The sequence below is a fragment of the Aphelocoma coerulescens genome, chromosome 2, assembly GCF_041296385.1.
Source record: "Aphelocoma coerulescens isolate FSJ_1873_10779 chromosome 2, UR_Acoe_1.0, whole genome shotgun sequence".
Lineage (NCBI taxonomy): Eukaryota > Metazoa > Chordata > Aves > Passeriformes > Corvidae > Aphelocoma > Aphelocoma coerulescens.
Window position 1 is genome coordinate 167402989 of NC_091015.1, and position 21129 is coordinate 167424117.

The 21129-nt window shown below is 54.0% G+C and overlaps 2 protein-coding genes across 6 annotated transcripts; one reads left to right on the plus strand and one right to left on the minus strand.

Moving 5' to 3' along the window:
• Positions 1 to 1044: 1044 nt before the first annotated feature.
• On the plus strand, positions 1045 to 13681 carry LOC138105513 (ubiquitin carboxyl-terminal hydrolase CYLD-like). 4 transcript variants are annotated; one of them, XR_011148512.1, is made up of 16 exons: positions 1079 to 2001; positions 2930 to 3395; positions 3476 to 3760; positions 3998 to 4067; positions 4709 to 4929; positions 5437 to 5590; positions 5939 to 6077; positions 6681 to 6791; positions 7727 to 7818; positions 8544 to 8610; positions 9630 to 9762; positions 9992 to 10100; positions 10243 to 10361; positions 10977 to 11196; positions 11277 to 11333; positions 11933 to 12018. XR_011148512.1 is itself a non-coding variant. In XM_069005596.1 (15 exons), exons 2-15 carry the CDS (start codon positions 2940 to 2942, stop codon positions 12115 to 12117), a joined length of 2361 nt encoding a protein of 786 aa, XP_068861697.1. In that variant the 5' UTR covers positions 1045 to 1072; positions 2930 to 2939; the 3' UTR covers positions 12118 to 13681. The 4 variants fall into 4 exon arrangements, 3 of the variants coding, with proteins under 3 accessions (XP_068861697.1, XP_068861695.1, XP_068861698.1); XM_069005596.1 differs by lacking the exons at positions 1079 to 2001; positions 11277 to 11333 and adding an exon at positions 1045 to 1072 and having other exon boundaries at positions 11933 to 13681; XM_069005594.1 differs by lacking the exon at positions 11277 to 11333 and having other exon boundaries at positions 11933 to 13681.
• Positions 13682 to 13912: 231 nt separating this feature from the next.
• On the minus strand, positions 13913 to 20161 carry NAPRT (nicotinate phosphoribosyltransferase). Of its 2 annotated transcripts, none has more exons than XM_069005605.1 (13): positions 19964 to 20161; positions 18889 to 18971; positions 18254 to 18336; positions 17653 to 17783; positions 17460 to 17575; positions 16951 to 17144; positions 16656 to 16796; positions 16419 to 16503; positions 16247 to 16327; positions 15277 to 15379; positions 15042 to 15199; positions 14748 to 14855; positions 13913 to 14639 (listed from the first exon to the last, which is right to left on the minus strand). In XM_069005605.1, exons 1-13 carry the CDS (start codon positions 20148 to 20150, stop codon positions 14580 to 14582), a joined length of 1530 nt encoding a protein of 509 aa, XP_068861706.1. In that variant the 5' UTR covers positions 20151 to 20161; the 3' UTR covers positions 13913 to 14579. The 2 variants fall into 2 exon arrangements, with proteins under 2 accessions (XP_068861706.1, XP_068861705.1); XM_069005604.1 differs by having other exon boundaries at positions 18844 to 18971.
• Positions 20162 to 21129: the final 968 nt, after the last annotated feature.

Genomic DNA, 21129 nt, shown 5'->3' on the forward strand with positions numbered 1-21129 from the left:
CAGTGGGGACACTTGGAGGTGTGGCAGGCAAGGCCACCCAGGAAGGGGACACAGGACACAAGGCAGAGGGACACAGGGATGCAGGATCACAGGGCCATGGGACCACATGGCACAATGACATGGGGACACGGGAACACACATGGGTCCATGAGGACACACATGGGGCCACGGGGACACACACAGGTCCATAGGGACATGGGTCCATGAGGACATGCACACATGGATCCATAGGGATTTGGGTCCATGGGAACACACACAAATCCATATGGATGAGGGTCCAGGGAGACACACACATGGGTCTTTGAGGACACGGGGACATGGGTCCATGGAAACACATGTGAATCCATTAGAATCTGGGTCCATGAGGACACACATGGATCCATAGGGATTTGGGTTCATGGGGACACACACTCCAGGATCCATGGGGATTTTGGTCCATGAGGACACACACACAGATCCATAGGGATTTGGGTCCATGGAAACACACATGAATCCATGGGGATTTGGGTCCATGGGGACACACACTCAGATCCATAGGGACATGGGTCCATGGGGACGCAAATTCACGGATCCATAGGGATTTGGGTCCATGGAAACACACGTGAATCCACGGGGATTTGGGTCCATGGGGACACACAGAGATCCATAGGGACATGGCACCGTGAGGAGACACACAAATCCATAGGAACATGGGTTCATGGAAACACAGGCGAATCCACAGGGATTTGGGTCCATGGGGACACACACACAGATCCATAGGAACATGGGTCCATGGGGACACACACTCTAGGATCCATAGGGATTTGGTTCATGGAAACACAGGCGAATCCACAGAAATTTGGGTCCATGGGGACACCCCCCTCCCGCCGCCCCTCAGGCCGTTCCCGCCTTCCCCCCGGCCATCCAGCAGGGGGCGGGGCCTACGGCGGAGCCACGCCCCCTCCCCGCCTTCTGGACCCACCCCTTCCTTCCCATTGGCTGTCGGCCGCTCCCCGCCGCTCCCCATTGGCTGCCGGGCCGCGCGCGCGCGCCCGGACGCGGAAGTGCCGGGGCCGGAGCGGCAGCGGAGACGGTGAGGCGAGGGGTCGGCGTCACACCCCGCTCAGAGCGCTGGGAACGGGGATTTATTCCCAGAAATTGGGGGAAATTTGGGAATATTCTGGTTTAAATACCCGCATTACACTTGGGTTTGATGAGGACAAGGGTTTATCCCCGTGTTTTCTCGAGGAAAATGGTTTATTTGGGGGTTTTGGTGAGGAAATTAGTTTATTTTTGTTTATTTTCTTTTAAAAAGCTGTTTATTCTTGGGGCTTCGTGAATAAAATCGTTTATTCTCGGGTTTTTTGATGAGAAAAGGGGTTTATTCCGGGGTTTTGATGAGGAAAAATTACTTTTGGTTTTTTTGAAAATGAGGAACATGATTTATTCGTAGTCTTTGATGAGGCAAACGGTTTGGTTTTGAGTTTTTCGTGAGAAAAAAAATGATTAATTTTGGCTTTTGAGGAAGAAAAGGGTTTATTTGTGTGTTTTTGATGAGGAAAATTACTTATTCTTGGGGGGTTTTGATGAGGAAAACGGTTTATTCTTGGGGTTTGATGAATAAAATGGTTTGTTCTTGCTTTATGATGAGGAAAATGGTTTATTCTTGTGGGTTTTGTGATAAAAAGGTGTTTATTTTTTGCTTTTTATGAGGAAAATGGTTTATTTATGCGGTTTTGCTGAGGGAAGTGGTTTCTTCTGGAGCTTTTGTGAGGAAAACAGGCTTGATGAGGAAAACTTATTCCTGGGTTTTTTAATGAGAAAAACAGTTTATTCTTGGGGTTTTGATTAATTAAACAGTTTATTCTTGGGAATTTCATCAGAAAAATCAATTTATTTTGGGCTTTTAGTGAGGAAAAGAGTTTATTTTTTTAATTTTTTTTCTTTACTCACCCTTTATGTTGAAACAAAAATTTGGGATCCTAATTTTTCGTGGAATCCTCGAAGGAGAGATGGAGAGAGGTAAAAAGTGGAATTTAATTTAATAGAAAGTAGATTTTAATTACCACTGGAATTTAACAATTAGAATTTAACTACTGGAATTTGAACTGGAATTCTACCAGTTGAGTTTAACTATTGGAATTCTACCAGTGGAATTTAACTCCTGGAATTTTAACCACCAGAATTTTCACTGTCGGAACTTACCTAAGAAAAGGAGCACCAAGATCTATTCCTGCTTCCAAATATTTGCATTTCTTCTAATACAAATTATATAATAAATAATTAAGTATTTGTTAGGAAAGCTGGAGATCTTTAGTACCTCACTAGGTGATTTGCATATGTTTTGAATATTCATGTGCTGTAGCAAGACGGAGGAGCTGCTGTGACAGAGTGGGAATCCCTTTCCCAAGGAATTTTTAAAGGCAGGATTGATCCTTTGCCTCACTCCTGTGAGGAAGGAAAGAAAATGTGGAATTTAATGAGGCTGGATGGTGTTAGAACAGGTTGGACGAGCTGGAGCAGCCTTTCCATCCCTGGAATTATTCCAGGTGTGGTTGGATGGAGCTTGGAGCAACCTGGGATAGGGGAAGGTGCCCATGGAATGAGATGATCTTTAAGGCCCATCCCAACCCAAACTATTCCATGGGTTTTTGGTTTTTTTTGTACAGCCTCATCGTGGGAGGGTTTAGTGGAGAAGGCAGAGCTGGATGTTTCCCATGGAAGTACAGTGAGGGAATGTGGGAAACTGGGTTAGATGGAATTTTGCATCACCAAGAGGGTGATGAAACACCTGGAAAAAGGGAGCAGGGAGGCTTCAGGAGACGCTCAAACTCACCTGGGCGAGGCTTTGAGCCTGAGGTTGAGCCTAAAACCTTTTCCAACCTCAGATTATTCAGGAATTCTGTGCCAGCACTCACAAATCCCCATTGCTGTGACTCTCCCAACCCAGGGAAGCCGCCATGTCCAACCTCCTGCCTCCAGCAGCGGACGGGAACTGCTTCTACATCCTGATGGAGGACTGTGCCTATGGAAGCAAGTACTTCCAAGCTGGCAACTTGTGCTTCTGCAGCGAGAGGAGCTACCTGCGGAATTTTTCCGAGGATGGGCCTCCAGCTTGCTTCCTGAAGGTCATCATGCTGGACGACAGCTCCACGGTCACCATCAACCTGGAAGTCCTGCAGCCCGTGCGCCAGGAAGCCGCCGGGTTCCTCCTGGCCATCGGGAGCCACAGCGAGCGCTTGAATTTTTTCCTGGAGAGGCTGAGCCTGGAAGGAGCTCTCCGAGCCGTGCCGGGTCAAAACGTGATGGTGGAGGTGGAGCGGGAATTTTTCCCGGGAGTCGTGCGCTACATCGGGAGCATCTACAAGCCCAGCTTGGCTGTGCTGACTCCGGTGTTTTTTGGGGTGGAATTGCAGGTAAGGGGGCTATGGCAGCGAATTCCTTATTTTTGCATGGAATTGTCTGTGTGTAACATCCTTTCCTGGCGTGTTTTCAGGGAGAGGGGGAAAACAGAGGGAGAAGCGACGGATCCTACCACGGCACCGAGTACTTCAAGTGCAAGAGGAACTGTGGGATCTTCCTGCCCTTCAGCAAAGTCCAGTTTATTCCCACATCAGGCAACGATTATGGGAAGCAGAAGCCAGGAAAGCAGGACACGGAGGAGGTGGTCCCTGTGAAAGTGGGAGACGCCGTCAGCTTCTACGTGGATGAGATCCTCACCAAAGGAATTGCCATGGCAGTTTACAGGGAAGGGAGCCAGTGGTTCGTGAAGGTTTGTCCGGTAAGAGCAGCTTTTCCATGGGTTTTTTTGGGATTTAAAAAAAAAAGCAAACACCACATTATGGTGGGACATGAAAGAGATGTAAAGGGAGTGTCCAAAAGGGATGTGAGGTTACGTGCAAACTTCCCAGGCATGTTTAAAAAATTCTTTCATATTCCAGTGTTTAGCTGATGGATTTTTTTTTCCCAAGCTGATGGTTTTTTTTTCCCTAGCTGATGGAGTTTTTCCTCCTTTCAGGAAGAAGAAGGAACGACCGACATTTTCAGGGAAATCCCCATGGATTCCGTTGTGAAGGAGAGCTTGCAAAGTAGGTGATCTTTGGATGTGTCTCTCCTGATCACATGCCGGGGAATTGGGAATTTATTCCCTCTCTGAGGAGCTGAAATTCCAGTTAAACTTCCAGCTGGTCTTAAATGATTGGGATTTATGGAAAAATCTCAAGTTCCACACAGAGTTCTTTGCGTGAGGCAGCTGAAGCTGGATCCCATTTGTGAGGAGAATCCAATTGCAGCAGAGAATTCCCTCAGGGAAGAGGCACCACTGGTTAAAGGGCCTTTATTTCAGCTGTAAAAGATGGAGCAGGAGTTTCATCCTGGTGGGAAAGGCTCAGGTGCCAGCAGCAATGGTGGGAATTGTTGGACAAGACAAGGAATCAGTAGAACAATTAGGAAATAAACCCCCTGCTGCCATTCCAGTAGTCTGGGAAGTGCTGGATTAGCTCCAGGGCCAGCGAGAGGTTGCAATGTGAAGCTTTGAGCAGGGAAACAAGGAGCAGGATCCTTCCCTCTCATACTGTCAGACCAGCTTGGAACACTGGGAATTGCACCTTGTATCCCTGCTGCTCAGCTTCCTGCTGGTGTGTGTAGTCTGGAATTTCCAAAACAGACCTGGAATTAGATCCAGAGGATTGAATTCCCACCTCTCCTGATGGTTTGTGTTGCCCAACAGGTTTTTTCCCAACGTTCGACTCTGATGTGGGCTTTGGAAAACCAAGCCAAATGAAACGAGAGATCAGCGAGAGCAGCGAGGAGAGAGAAAGTGGGAATTCACCCCTGGAAGTGAACTCCATGGTCCAGATCACCTTGGACAAAGGGAATCAAGTTTCGGGAATCATCCGCTGGTTGGGCTACCTGCCCCAAATCAAGGACAAAATGGCTGGAGTTGAACTGGTGAGGCTGGAAAGCTGGGAAAGGACCTGGGAGTGCTGGTGGCAGTGGCTGAACGTGGGGGATGGAATTTTGGGATCCCCATGTGCAGGATAAGGGAGGGAATGGAGTTGGGAAGGGTCTGGAGCAGCAAGAGTGGCTGAGGGAGCTGGGAGGGCTCAGCCTGGAGAAAAGGAGGCTCAGGGACCTTCTCGCTCTCCACAACTTCCTGACAGGAGGGTGAGGCCAGGTGGGAACAAGGGACAGGGCATGAGGAAACAGCCTCAAATTGCTCCAGGGGAGATTTGGGTTGGATATTGGGAAAATTCCTTTATGGATGGGGTTGTCCAGCCCTAGCACAGCTGCCCAGGGCAGGGGTGGGGTCCCCATCCCTGTGGATGTGGCACTTGGGGACACGATCTGGTGATGGCCTTGGCAGCATTGCATTGTTAGACTCGATCTCAGATCTCTTTTCCAACCATAATTTCATAAATCCCGCTCTCAGGCTCTTCCCTGGTGCTGTTTTCCCAGGATGAAGACAAGGGGGTCACAGCTGGAGAGTGGCTGGGCAAGTCCTACTTCCACTGCGCCCCAAAGCGCGGCCTCTTCGTGAGGCTGAATTCCTGCCAGCCTGACATGCGCTTCCAGAGCTTTCCCAACTCTGACTTATCCCTCGGGGATTACAGTGAGTCCTCTGGGAAGCAGGAAAACGGGGCTGTGATGGCAGAAGGACATGGAGGAACCCCGTGGGCAGCGTTTCTTCCCTTTCTTCGAGCACTGTTTTTTGGTGTTTACAGCACACCACATCCTTGGCTGGGTTAACAGTTGGACTCGATGGTCCTAGAGGTCTCTTCCAACCTAAATGATTCCATAAGGAACATCCCACATATCCGAAAGATTGTGATTTATGAAAAGCAGGATTGAGAAGACACCTTAAATTTGAGAGTTACAGACTCATCTCAGACTTTTGGGGTGTCAAGGAAGGGCAGAGTTGACCCTGATGAGAAGGTGAAGGAAATTCCTTTTCTTGCAGGAGGACAAGAAGTTCTTCCACAGGCTCCAGAGAGTTCTCCTCCCCTCAGGAATGAGGCAGCAGTCCGTGTCCTCCGAGGGCGGATGAAGGGCATCCAAGGCCATTGTAATTCCTGCTACATGGATGCAGCTCTCTTCAGGTAAGGACCTGCTTGGGTGGTGAAGTCTCATTAAATGAGTGACTTTTTAATTGGGCAGAGCCCCAAACTGCAGCACTTCCCTGGATTTCCAAGTTGGCTGGAAGTTTACCTGGTGTAGAGCAGGATGTAACTGTGGAGATGAAACCTCCAGGCTGCTTTTGGACCTCCTTCCCAAATCCAGCAGGTTTTCCAGCCCTGAAGACTCCTGTGTCTGTCATTCAGGGTGCTGAGAGCTCGTAGTTTTCTGGACTTGGATCGTGCTGACTCTGTCCCTGGAAGTTCTGGCTGGAATCATTCCAGACAACCCACCCAGGAGGTCCCAACTTCCCTGCTTGGAGAGGAAAAGACTCAGTGGTGCCTTTCCCTGAGCAGTTTTGGCTGCAAAGTAGGAATTTCCTTCTCCCTGCGCTGTTCCATTGCTTTCTCCCAGTGTTCATTTCTCCAGATGTGCCTCACTGTGCAGATGTGCTTCCCTCACTTCCCTGTAATTCCATGCATGGATTGTTGGGCATCAAAGCCATTGACTGTCACCAGCCACCACATTTTGGTTCCACCTGTTGCTTCCAAGCCCTCAAACTCAAACCCATCCCACTCTTCCCACAGCCTCTTCTCCTGCACATCTGTGCTGGACTCCATGCTCTTCATGCCCTTCCCACGGTGTGACAGGAATGTCCAGGGAATTCTGCGGGATGAGATTGTCAATCCCCTCCGAAGGTGAGTGTAGGGAATGCTGGAAGGTGTCCCATATTGCCTTCATTCCTTCCCTGCTGCCCTGAAGGAATTACCTGCCACTGAGGGAAACCTGGCAGCCACATCCAAAGGTGTTCAGGACAAGCAGGAATGGTTTTAAACTGCCAGAGCATGGATTGAGATGGGATGTTGGGAAGGAATTCTTGACTGGGACAGTGCTGAGGGGCTGGAATGGAATTCCCAGAGCAGCTCTGGATTTGGGAAGGTTGGACAGGGCTTGGAGCAACCTGGGATAGTGGAAGGTATCCCTGCCCCTGGCAGGGTATTGGAATTAGATGATCTTTAAGATCCCATCCAACCCAAACCATTCCATGATCCTGTGATTCTTCCAGTTGTTCCTTTCCCTGAGATGTGGGGCTGTCACAGCTCTTGTGCTCAGAAGGAAGCCTTGGGAGCTGCACTTCCTGGTAAAAGGAAGGAAAGGGGATTCCTGGGGTTCCAACAACCTCTGGATGGAACCCTGGAGTTGGTGAAGCAGCAGCCTTGCCTTGCTGAGCAGCTGGTCCCAAAGTTGGCATGGAATGCCAGGCTGGATGAGGGGAAAACATCCAGCTTCCAGTGCCTCAAGGGGCTCCAGGAGTGCTGGAGAGGGACTTGGGACAAGGGATGGGAGGGACAGGACAAGGGGGAAGAGCTTTAAACTGACAAAGAGTAGATTTAGATTGGATATTGGGAAGGAATTTTCCCTGTGAGGGCAGGTGAGGCCCTGGAATGGAATTCCCAGAGGAGCTGTGGCTGCCCCATCCCTGGAAGTGTCCCAGGACAGGGCTTGGAGCAACCTCATCTCATTGGTGCTATCCCTGCCCATGGCAGTGGGTTGAACTGGATGAAGTTAAAGATCTCTTCCAAGCCCAGCCATTCCATGATTTCCCTCACCTGCAGCTGATTGTTGTTCCCAGGACCGGCTTTGTCCGGGCCAGCAGCGTGATGCACCTCCGGGAGCAGCTCACGGACAAGGGCCAGTGCTCCAGCTTTACCAATGCTGAGAAAGGTAAGGAGCTCTCTGGGACCTTTCTCCGGCTACTTCCCTGTGTTTTGCCTCATCCAGGCACCAGCTGGCAACTTCCCTTTGTGCTTCTCCCAGGAATGTGCTTTAATTAGGTGCTGATGTTAATTGATGTAGAAATTCACTTGGAAAATCCTTTCAGTTTTTAAATCTCTCTGTACCCTTCCAGGGCCTAAAGGGGCTCCAGGAGAGCTGGAGAGGGACTTGGGACAAGGGATGGAGGGACAGGACACAGGGAATGGCTTCCCACTGCCAGAGGGCAGAGATAGATGGGATATTGGGAAGGAATTCTTCCCTGGGAGGGTGGTGAGGGGCTGGAATGGAATTCCCAGAGAATCTGTGGCTGCCCCTGGATCCCTGGAAGTGTCCAAGGCCAGGTTGGATGGGGCTTGGAGCAACCTGGGATAGGAGAAGATGTCCCTGCCCATGGCAGTGGCTGGAATTCCATGATCTTGAAGGTCCCTTCCCACCCAAACCATCCTGGAATTCCAAGGAAGTGCAGTCTCTGAAGGCTGGTTGGCATTTTTCCATGTTCCCCTTGGGATTTGGGCCTGAACCGAGCGCTCTCAACCTTTATCCCAGTTGTCCCCTAACCTGAAGAGGAAATTCCAGGTTCATGGAATTGGCTCATGTTTATCTGGCAGCTCTTGGATGCAGTGGGACAAGGCAGTTCCTGGCACGGTCTGATCCATCCTTTCCTCACTTTCCAGATCCCGAGGAGTTCCTCAATCTCATAATGCAGCAGATCCTGGGAATTGAGCCACTATTGAAGCTCCAGTAAGTTTTCAGAGCTGAGGGATGCAATTCCCAAGGCCAGGCTCATTAATTTTCCACTTCACAATCCCTGGGGGTCACTTGTGCCTTTCCACCAAAGTTTTTTGGAATCACAGCTCTTGAGTTTTGTGCAGCTCCTTCTGCTTTCCCTTGGGAACAGACTGATCCTGCTGCTCATGATCTTCCCATCCGGGAAAAGACACTTCTGAGCCCTCCCTGGAGGGTGCTGCCTTCAGAAAATTGGGATAAAAACCTTGTGCCATCCTCAGGGAGAGCCAGAAGGGGTTTGAGAAAGGTGATGTCCGACTTCAGGGAAGATCCAGCAATATCCGACAGCTTTTGGATGAATTTGGGATGTGTCCACGGCTGCCAAGCTGGCTCAGCTCCCACAGCCTCTCAAACAGGCAGTCCATGGATGCAGTCCCAGTTTTTTTGGGACTCTACAAAGAGGATGAGAGGCTGGAGGAAGCCAAAAATAACTGTGCTGTTTGGGAGCACAGAAAGGGAATTGTTGGGAGTTCTGTGCTCCTTTGTGGAGCCGCCGCTCGAGCCGTGGATCGTGGAGTGCTGGGAAAGGCCGAGCACAAAGAGGACTCTGTGCTGCAGCTCCCCTGCACGGGGTCATCCCAAGGAAATCCTTTCCCTGCTCTCTTTTTAGGGATTGTGGGAGATCTGCACACAACTCACCTTGAGTTTGGCTTACTGGATGCATTTTGAAATTAATCATCAAAGCATCCATTTGTCAATTTAAATGTTAAACTAGTTTTTATATTTGTATCGAGGGGAAATGGGATTTTGCTTATAGGAGCAGGATGTGGTGCTCCAAAGGGCTAACAAGGACAAAGTTCCTACTTATCTCCTCTTCCCCTGGCACAAATTCGGTATTTTTGGGTGGAAAATGTGCTTTGTGTCGCACCAAACCACCCTCGGTGCCTTGAGCCCAGGAGCTCTCCCAGGACAAACCTTGGGAAGCTCCAATTTTTGTGTCACCACATCCCCAATCCCAAGACCTCTCCTTGCAGGTCAGGAGGCCAGAAGGAGCAGGAATGTTACTGCTACCAGATATTTATGGATAAACAGGAGGATCTGGTGGTTCCTGACGTGCAGCAGTTGGTGGAACGCTCCTTCCTGTCCTCGGATCTGAAGCTGGTGGAGGCGAGTCCAGTTTCCTTCTGCTTTCCTGCTTTTCCTGCTCCCCAAAGTACCTGTGAGGCCTTGGATGGTTTATATCCAACACTGAATCCACACATGACTTAGGAAAAGGCCTCTGCTTTCCCTGTTTCCCTTTTGTCCTGTGAATAATGACAGCAAATTAAGAGAGAAATCTCTGGGATTTGGCTCTTCTTCAGGGTGACTCCCTTCCCTTTTTTTTTTTTCTCCCCAGATCCCATCTTGCTTCATTATCCAAATGCCACGTTTTGGGAAGGAATATAAAATGTTCAGCAAAATCATCCCTTCCTTGGAGCTGGATATAACAGATCTGCTGCTGGACAGTAAGTTATGGATGATGGGCTGTGAGCAACAGCTCTGGGCTCTCTGGGGTGGGATTCTTCTTCCCTGAGTCCCAGTTTTGGCAGGACAAGCTGGATTTGAATCTGGAGGAGACACTCCCTCTGAGCTCTGTTTGCCTGGCAGGTCCCAGGGAATGCTGCCTGTGTGGAGATGTTGCCACTCTGGAATGCTCGGAGTGTTTCAAGGACAAGGTGTTTGCAGCCACAGGCCTGAAGCAGTTCTGCAGCTCCTGCTCCAGACAGGTATTTTCCATGGATGTTCCCAAAATCCATCTTGGAAGCTGTCAGCAGGATGAACCCTCCCAAAATCCCCACATTTCCCTGGCTGGCCCTGCAGCTGCATAGATTGGGCATGGAGCAGCCTTTTCCTGAGGGTTATTCCCACCAGGAGCCAGAGGTTGTGAACCCTCTGCTTCCACAGAGCCTAAATAATCGTGGAATCATCAAAAGGCTTGGATTGGAAAGGACCTTGAAGCTCATCCAGTTCCACCCCCTGGAACTCACTATCCCAGGTTGCTCCAAGTCCTGTCCCACCTGGCCTTGGACAATTCTAGGGATGGGACATCCATGGCTTCCCTGGACAACCTGTTCCATAAATAAGGATTAATCCTTCAGAAACCGAGTGCTGATCCTTCCCTGCTGCCTCTCCATGAGCATTCCCACAGTTTCTGCCTCTCGGAGGGGTGACATTCCCGTTTTAGCTTCCTGCTGCCAGGCTGTTCCCACAATGCCATTCCTGGGCAAGCAGGGAGCACGGGAATCACATCAGCAGGGAATAAATTAGGAATCTGACCTCTGCCCCATTTTCTCTTGGGTCAAGGCCGGTTCCAGCAATGCCACCCTGTCCCCTCTCCTCAGGTTCACTTCCATCGCCATCGCAAAGCGCACAAACCCAGGAGGCTGCACATTCCAGAGGAATTCCAGAGCTGGAGCACCCGGGGCTGCCAGCAGGTCCCCCGGGAGAAGCTGGAGCTGTTTGCAGTGCTCTGCATCGAGACCAGTCACTACGTGTCCTTTGTGAAATACGGCCCTGGGAACGAGCACTGGATGTTCTTCGACAGCATGGCCGACCGGCACGGTGAGGGAATGGGAATGGGATGTGGGATATGGGATGTGGGAAGCTGCCAGGGGCTGCTCACTCCACCTTTTCCTCTCCAGTTTAGGCTCTCTCTGGGTTTGGCTTCCATTGGATTCCAGAGTGGCCAAGCCAAGCAGGTGGGAGTTTTTCCAGGTGCTTCCAGCTTCTGGCTGTGGTCAAACAAGGGATTTAGGATCCTATCCCAGCTGGCTCAGCTTGTGGGCATGGATTGTTCTCCTGTCCTTCCCCACTTTGTTTTTATGAGGGAATCATGGTTTGGGTTGGAAGGAACCTTAAAGGCCATCCAGTTCCAGCCCCTTCCATGGGCATCTTCCTCTATCCCAGGTTGCTCCAAGCCCTGTCCAGCCTGGCCTTGGACATTTCCAGGGATCCAGGGGCAGCCACAGCTTCTCTGAGAATCCCATTCCAGCCCCTCTCCACCCTCCCAGGGAAGAATTCCTTCCCAATATCCCATCTACCCCTGCCCTCCGGCACTGGGAAGCCATTCCCTGTGTCCTGTCCCTCCATCCCTTGTCCCAAGTCCCTCTCCAACTCTCCTGAAGCTCCTTCAGGTTGAACACTCTCCCCTCATCCAGCCTCTTCCATTGCTTTTGGCCTCCACATCTCCCAGCTGAGGTTCTGCATGACTGTTGAGTGTGCTGGGATCTGCTGGAGCTGTAGGAGCTCATCCCTTTGTTATCTGATTTGGGATTTTCCTCCTCCTTTTCCACCTTAGGTGGTGAAAACGGCTTCAACATTCCCACGGTGACGCTGTGCCCGGAAGTTGCCAAATACCTGGACTTGCCCCTGGCTGTGCTGGCCCTGGAGCAGCCTCGGGACATGGATGGGGTGGCCAAACGCCTCTTTTGTGATGCCTACATGTACCTGTACCAGAGCAGGAAAATGGCACTTTACAAGTGACACCATCCCGGGCTGATGTCACCGAGCAACGTCAGGAACGGGAGCTTGGATCATCCCTGAAGGTAGAAGCATCCGAGTCTGGATGCTCTGAGCTGCCTCTTCTCACCTCTCCTGGTGTCAAATTATCCAAGTCAGGCTGGGTTTGTTAAGTCCTGGCTTTTTCCCAGTGGTAGCTGGGACGTGGGCACAGCTGGACTTGGAATTGTTGATGCTCAAATTCATTCTCGTTCGCCACATTCCACAGTTCTCCCTCTCTGGGTACTCTGCAGCTGGAGCCATCCCACATCCTTTTTTCCCTGCTGTCCCTTCCCTCCAAAGCTGGGGACCAACAGAAATCAAAACACAAGGAATCACCCACAGGTTTACCAGGAGACCACAACCTTTCCTAAAACATCCTGGATTTGTGGAGTGAGGAGGACCAGGTGTGGTTGAGAGGGCTCGGGATGGATTTTCCATACCTGTGTCCCTCAGTTCCCTGCACTTCCCTAATCCAGCACTAACTGGCACTTTTCCCCACTCTCCCTTATTTCCAATCATGGATATCCTGAGCTGAAGCTATGCTTTAAAAAGAGGTATTTTTCCAAGAACAAAACTGGAAGGAGGACGGAGCAGAGGAGCAACATCTGGGCTTCTGCTGCTTCCTCTTTTTGGCAAAATCCGCACAGGATTCAGTGTTCCAACCTCACTTTTAGCACTTTCTGTCCCATTTTGCGTCCGCTTCCAAGTTCTGGAATTCCAAGGGCAAAAATGGAAAAAAAAAAAAGAGCACTCTGGGATTTCCTGCTGTGACTGCAGGAAGGTTTAGGGTTTGGGTGGGAACTGGTGTTCCTAAAGTTAAATAAATGTGTAAACTCGGGGCTTCTCTGCCGTTATGTGGGAAGTTGTGCCTGGAGTCAGTGGGATGCCCAGATTCCACAAAACCTCAAGGAAAGCATCCAGGAGTCCCAGATGTGCAGGTTTAACCCTGTTCCTGCTCTTTTTTCCCCCTCTTTAAAATTTCTGCACTCAGCCTTAACAAAGCCTGGAGCTTTGGATCGGTCCTGGTGGCTTGGGACGCGTGGTTTGGGATCCTTTTGGCATTCCAAATGGGATCCATTCCAAGGGATTCTTTCTCTCTGCTCAGCTGTGATCGGTCACACCTGGAATACTGGGTCCAGTTTGGAGCTGCCCAGTACAAGAGAGACAAAATCCAAGGAAAAACCACAGAGATGAAGGGACTGGAGCATCTCCTACAAGGAGAGGCTGAGGGAGCTGGAATTTGCCTAGCCTGGAGAAGAAAAGGCTCAGGAAATCTCCTCAATATCCATAAATACCTGAGGAGAAAGTGCAAGGACATCTGGGTGCTTTTCTCTGCCCACCAAAATGGTTCCTGAACATCAGGAATTGCATCTTAGCCATGAGGGTGCCAAAGGCTGGCACAGGTCACTCTCCTTGTTCTTCATTCCTCCTCTCCCAAAAACTCAGGAACATCTCAGGTACAATGGACTCTTTCTCTTTGGTGCTTTGATCTTAAAAAAAAAAAAAAAATCTAACTTATACCAAACTAATCCTGGCTTTCCTGGAGTTTTTTTTCCTGTCTTAAAATGGGATACAGTGCTGTTGGAATTTCCAGAAATCCGTGACCATCAGGCCACGCTTCGTTAAGCTCTTAATTATTTTCTTCCCTATAATTTGCTGCCAAGATCCAAGCCATGGAGGGGAGGGGGTGGACAAGGAAGCCAGAGGTTTGATCCCTGGGGATTTCCCTTCTCATTTTCCCACTCCCAATGGAGCTCCAAAGGGTTTTTCCACTGGATTTAGGATCGGAGCCGTGGTGGGAAAAGGCCTTTATTTAAATTTTTTGCTTAGTCTGAAGCTCAGTGTGGGTTAGTGCCATATTTTCTGTGGGAAGTGGGGTTAGAGTGCAGGTGCTGGGATCAACCGAAGCAGGATCAACCTGGAGGTGGGATCAGCCTGGAGCTGGCCTCCACATCCCAGGGAACTCGGCCAGAATGGAAAGAGTTGGAATGTGGCCACAGAGATGAAGCTTAGAATTGCCAAAGCAAAGATGATCTCCCATGGGTGTCCCATGTCACCCTTTTGGTGGCACCCCAGACTTCGTTCTGGTGCCACCAAGGAGCTTCGCGATGGGGAGGCCACCGGAGAGAGCACAGGGCTGGCAGGGCCACCAAGGAAGGCACTGGAGTGGCAGGGCCACCAAGATAAGGCACAAGGCTGGCAGGGCCACCAAGTCAGGCACAGGACTGTCACCTCCAGGGGATGCAGGGATAGCTCTGCCTTCCCCATCCCTGTGTTCCCAGCTTCCGTGCTGGGACCCCCAGGGCATTCTCCCAGGTCCTACACGCTCCTCGGGTTAGCACCAGGCAGCGGAAAGGTCTAAATTAGAGCCACTAATTCCCAATGGGTCACCTGGGCTTCCCAAAAAAGCACGGAGCAGGAGCTGGGGATAAGCAGGGACCCCCTCAGTGGCTGCCCTGACGCAGCTCCAGGAAGAGCCGGTGCAGCCGTTCCGTCATGGCCACCTGGGATGGGAACAAGAGGGGTCAGGGAGGAGCTCTGTGGTGGCTCTGCTCAGGCCACCGATTCCAAGTGGCATTCCCAAGTGGGAATGTGGGAAGTGCTGGACATACCGGGTAGGGCTGTGGCTCGTGGAGCCGGCGGTGAGCGGGGCTGAGCAGGTTCAGGGACACTTGGGCGTGGGTCCTCACCTCAGGCAGGCTGGGCAGGGGCTCACACACCTGCAGGGATGGGGGTCCATGTGGGAAGATCCATGTGGGAAGCCACCACCCAGCACCAATCCCAACGAGCCACCGCGTCCAAGTTGGCACCAGAGTTGCTGGCACATCTCGGAAGCCACCACCACCCTTGATTCATCACCCAGCGTGGAAGAGGAGACGGCCCCAGGAGATGGGACCACCCCTGACCTGGCCATCCCTGAAGTAGGTCCGATGGAGGGGCTCCACAGTGCTGGGAATGACCTTGGTGGTCTCCCCAAGCCGCCCCAGGACACGGATGCCCAGCTCCTGCCCTGCGCTGGGTGACGGCTCCTCTTCCAGGGCCATGAGGTCCATGAAGGGGTGACCTGCCAGGAGGACATCAGGAAGAGGGTTATGAAGCAGGAGATTCCCCCAGGACTCTGGGAAAGGTCTCCAGACTCACCAGCAGCATCATAGAGCCGATAGATCGTCTTCCTCCCTGGGATTGTCATCTTCTCCTCATCCTCCGTGAGCTTCAGGCATGGGGAGCCATTGACCTCCACCAGCTGTGGGAGAAGGGAAGGGAAGGGATGGGCACCTGTGACCTCTCTGGAGAGGCCACTGATGCAAATCAGCTGAAAACAAATAAAAACCCCTAAAACCATCCCAAAATCGGGCATTCTGCCTGTGGAGAACCTGGGGCTTCTGGTGGGCAAAGAACTGGCCATGACCCAACACTGGCACCTGGAACCTCCCCATGTCCTTGGCTGACCCCAGTGTGGGCAGGAGGAGAGGGAAGAATTCTGCCCCTCTGCCCCGCTCAGGTGAGACCCCACCTGCAGAGATGCCTCCAGCTCTGGGGTCTCCAACAGCAGAAGGACATGGAGCTGCTGGAGCAAGTCCAGAGGAGGCCATGGAGATGCTCCAAGGGCTGGAGCCCCTCAGCCATGGAGCCAGGCTGGGAGAGCTGGGAATGTCCAGCCTGGAGAAGGGAAGGATCCAGGGAAACCTCAGAGCTCTTTCCAGGGCCTAAAGGGGCTCCAGGAGAGCTGGAGAGGGACTTGGGACAAGGGATGGAGGGACAGGACACAGGGAATGGCTTCCCACTGCCAGAGGGCAGGGATAGATGGGATATTGGGAGGGAATTCTTGGCTGTGAGGGTGGTGAGGGGCTGGGATGGAATTCCCAGAGGATCTGTGGCTGCTCCATCCCTGAAGTGTCCAAGGCCAGGTTGGGTGGGGTTTGGAGCCACCTGGGATAGTGGGAGGTGTCCCTGCCCATGGGTGGTGGATGATCTTCAAAAATCCCTTCCAAGGTAAACTATTTTGTAATTCCATGACTCCAGTGGGGCTGGATGGCCACGGAGCAGGCGCGGAGCACCTGGAAGTGGCTCAGAGGATTGGGATATCTGGGATTTAGGCTGCCACCTGTACCTTGTAGACACAGCCCAGCGATGGCTGCAGGGGACACGTCACCAGGTTGGTCCCGATGCCGATCATGTCGATCTCGCTCCCCTGAGGCAGCGGAGAAGACAGAGACCATCAACATTCCAGCCCTGCCAGCACCACCCAGGTGACTTCCCAGCTGTGCCAGCAGGTTCCTCACCTCCCTCCTAAACTCCTCCAGGCTCTGCTCGCTGATGTCATTGCTGACGGCGATGGGGATGGTCTCAAACCAGGGCACCTGGAAGCTGGAAGGAGCAGGATTTGGGAGGATCCATGGATCCACTCGCAGCACCCCGGAGCTGTGAGGGCTCCCAAATCCTGGCAGGATGAGGGGCTGGGTGCAGGTGAGGATAACAGGGATCGGTGACATCCATCCCAGGGCTGCCGTGGGACTCACTGAGCTCCGCAGGCTCGGAAAACTCGCCGAATTTCCTTGGATTGCCGGGCCAGGTCCCCGCTGTCCAGGCGCACTCCGATGGCCCGGTATCCCAGCTGGTGCAGCGCCAAGGCCACAGCACAGAAATTGGGCAAGCCACTCCTGGTATGGGCAAGAAAATTGTTAATGACAAGCAGGACACAGATCCAGGGTGGATCCAGCAACGTTTCCAGCCAACATTCCTACTTCAAGGCCACCAATGAGGAGGGACACATCCATCCCCTGTCCCATGGCGGCAAAGTCCTGGCATCCTCACCTCCTGACACAGTAGGTGTCCAGCAATCCCTGGAAGTCACACGGGAAGGTGACAGCGTAGGACACGAAGGCGGCCAGCTCGCCCTGGTTGGCCTTGGCAGGAGGAGTTTGGAGCAGGTCACAGACTCGCTGCAGCCAGGACACGGCCAGGGCTGCAAGGTCCATGGGATCTCCTCCAGCCCGAGGTGGCAGCTCCTGCCAGGAGAATGTGGGATTTGCACAGTCCATGGCATTATCCAAGGTACCAGGAGTATGGGAACACGTGGAGTGTTCCATTCCCATCCATCCCACTCTCGTTCCTGTCTGCATTCCCATCCCATCCCAACCCATTCCCATCTCCATTCCTATTCCCCTCTACATCCCCACCCCCATGAGATCCCTATCCCATCCCTATCCCACCCTCACCTGCACTCCCATCCCAATCCTCATCCCATCCCATCCCATCCCATCCCATCCCATCCCATCCCATCCCATCCCATCCCATCCCATCCCATCCCAGGCACCGCTCACCCGTGGCTGCACCTCCTCCAGGCACCTGAAGGACATGACGAAGGAGTGGGCGATGGTGCCGCGCACCGGAATTCCGTAGAGTTTTCCAGCCAGGATGTTGCTGGTGCAGTCAAAGCCTGCGAGGAGGGACGGGGGGGACACCCAGGTGATGGCAGGGCCGCGGTGGCACCGGGCGCCACAGGGCGGGACTCACCCCCGATGTAGGAATATTTGGATGCTGAGAGGGCTCCGTCCGGCCCCTGCGCGCGGCGCAGCCCCATCTCCATGAGCTTCACATCCGGGCCGGCGAGGAGGCGGAATCTGGCAGCATTGGTGGCCACCAGGCTGGGGGACAAAGGGGACAGGTCACACAGAGCCAAGGGGAAGGGGCTCCAGGACCCTCCCTGCTCGGACAGGATAGGGATCACCACGGGACTCAGTGGAGAGGGATGTGGAGTTGACCAAGGGGACCTGGGGGGGACATGGGAACCTCTCTGGGGGACCTGTAGGAGACCAGGAAATCTCTCAGTAGAACCTGTGGGACAGGGAGACCCTTCAGGGGACCACAGGGTGGGCTGGACATGGAAAGCCCTCAGGAAAACTTGGGGGGGACACTGGGACACCCTCTGGTAGTTAAATTCAACTGGTAGAATTCCAGCAGTTAAATTCCAGCGGGGGATTTGTGGGGTCATGGTACCCCCAGGACCAGGGTGTCCCCAGCCTCACATCTCCCCCTGGACTGGGGGGTTCTGCACTCCCTTCCCTGCCCCTCTCCAGCTTCCAGGAGCTTTGGGATCATCCCCATCCCAAAATACCTGGCGTAGTTGACCAGGCACAGCAAGGTGGTCTCCAGCAGCTGCACCACCAGGAGCGGCCCCTTCACCTGCAGGAACGGCACCTGCGGGAACAGCGGTGACATCCCAGCCCCTCTGGAGCTGGGAAAGGCAGGAATGGGAGTCCAAAGGCTCCCAGAGTCAAGGAAAAGGGAAGGCCTGGGCCTGGGAAAGGTGGAATGCCCAGGAAAAGGGTTGGAGGGGGATATTGGTGAAGGAAAAGGGCATACAAGGGGATCCCAGTGCCAGGGAAGGAGGTGCAGGGGAATCCTATTGCCCAGAATAAGGATCCAGATAGTCCCTGAGCCCAGGAAAGGGCTCACAGGGTGGGGATGCCCAGGATGGCCACAAAGGGGGTTCAGGTGGTCCATGGTGTTGAGGAAAGGGTGATCTGGGGGTTGGAAAGGCAGGAATGGAGGTCCAGGGGCTCCCAGGGTGAGGGAAAATGGGGGCAATGGGGGCTGGGAAAGGCAGGACTGGGGTTCAAGGGGGTCCCAGAGTCAAGGAAAAGGGGAGGTCTGGGAGCTAGGAGAGGTGGGATGGTCAGGAAAGATGATGGAGGAGGGTCCCACCCTGGCAAAGACGACGGAGCCCTCGGGAATGGCAGTGACGGTCACCTCGGAGGCGTCCAGGGTGGCCAGGTAGTCAAAGAAGGCGTCATCCGTGGTGCTGGGCAGGACAGAGCGCAGGTACGCAACGTCTGCGGGGACAGCACGGTGACACCAGGGACAGAGGACACGGGGTGGGGGGGACACCAAGCCTCCCATGGCCAGGGGGTGACAGCACCCCCCCAGCACAGAGTGAGACAGGGTGGGGTGGCCCAAGTCCCCTCTGAGGGACATCTCTGAAGGGTGTCCCGGTGTCCCCCCCAAGTTTCCCTGAGGGCTCTTTGTGTCCATCCCCACCCTGTGTCCTCTGAAGGGTCTCCCTGTCCCCCAGGTCCCTCTGAGGGATGTCCCTGTCCCTCTATGAGTTGTCCTAATCCCCTGCAGGTCCCCCAGGGGGACCTCCTGTCCCCCAAGTCCCCCTCAAATGTTGTCCCTCTCCCCCACCGCAGAACTCCTCTGAGAGATGTCCTTATCCCCCTCAAGTCTGTGTGTGAACTGTCCTGGTCCCCTGCAGGTCCCCTTGAGGGGTTCCTCTGTCCCCCCCCTAATGCTCCTGGGGGGTTCCCATCCCCAGATCACTCTGAGAGGTGTTCCTGTCCCCCTGAAGTGGTCCCCAGACCTCTCTGGGAGCTGTCCTGTCCCTTACAAGTCCCCTTGAGTTGCTCCCCCATCCTCCCCCGGGGGGAATTTCCCCTCTTCCCCCGCATCTCTCCCACAGCTCCCCGCTGTCCCTCCCTCATCCTCTCCCGTTCCCTGGAGTTGTTCCCCTGTCCCTCCAAAGTCTCCCTGGGAAGGTTCCTCTCTCCCTCTCCCACCGCTCCCCACAGCGCTTCTCCTGTCACTTCCTCATCCTCCCCCCTGTCCCCTTGAGTTGTTCCCCCTCTCCCTCCCCCTTTCCTCGCCCAAGACCCCTGCCCACAACGCTCCTCCCGTCCCTTCCCCATCCTCTGTCCCGCGCTGCCCCCTGGAGTTGTTCCCCTGTGCCTCCAAGTCCCACCGGGAGGCTCCCCTCGCCTACCACTCCTCCCTACAAACCCCGTCCTTCCCCCGTGTCCCCCTCTTGTCCCCCGCTGTCCCCACGCACCGGCAGCGGAGAAGCGGAAGGCTCGGAGCCCCCGCAGCCCCTCAGCCAGGCCGGCCCCGAGCGCGAAGGAGCCGCGGAAGGGCGGGCGGCGGAAGAAGAGCTCGGCGGCGGCCGGGGCGCGGTGTCGCCCGGCCCGCCAGTGCCCGTAGGCCATGGACACCTGGTACAGGTCCGCCAGCGGCGCCATGGCGGGGCGGGGACACGGCGACAAGGGAGGGGACACGGGGAGGGGCGGGGGAGGAGCGGGGAAATAGGAGGGATACGGAAGCACGGGGTGGGGGGAAGCGGGGATGGCGACACGGGGCAGCAGGGATGGCAGGACAAGGGGGACACGGGGATGGCAGGACAAGGGGGACACGGGACAGGGTTGGTGACACAGCTGGACACGCCAGGTGGCAGCGCACAGTAGACACGCGGCGCGGGGATGGCAGCAGAGGGGGGATACAGGAACAGTGGGACACGCGGGACACACAGGGACAGGGCGCCAAGGATCGCAGCACACGGGGGACACAGAGATGGTGACACAGAGGATACGGGACAGGGATGGCAAAACACAGGGATGGCGATAGACCCGGGACACTGGGCACAGGGGATGGCAGCAGAGGGGACACGGGGCACAGGGCTGGTGGCACATGGAACAGGGATGGCAGTACATGGGGCACACACAGGACACAGAGGATGGCAGCAGAGGGGACACGGGGCACACGGGAATGGCAGCACACAGGGGACAAGGGTGACACAGAGATGGTGATGGGGGACAAGAGGGACCAGGAATGGCAGCACACACAGGGGACACGGGGGGGGGGGGGAGGTGACATGGCAGAAATGGGGCACAGATGTGGCAGCACAGTGGGGGGGACACCCAGGGCACACACGGCACCAGCTGTGCCAGCACCTGGAACACCAGGGACTCAGGGTGGCAGCACAGGGGACACGTGGCACTCCCAGCACTGCTCTGGGGGTGGCAGGACCCTGCATGGGACACGTGTCACACACCAAGTGACAAAACACTGGGGGCAAGGGACAACTTTCAGCACAAGCCCATGGAGTTTCCCATGTCCTTGGTATTGGCACCACGTGACCCCAGACCTTGGACTCTTGGCACTGGGACAGACCTCGTGTTCCCAAAGTCAGGAACATTACCTGTCCTCTCTCCAGGTCACGCT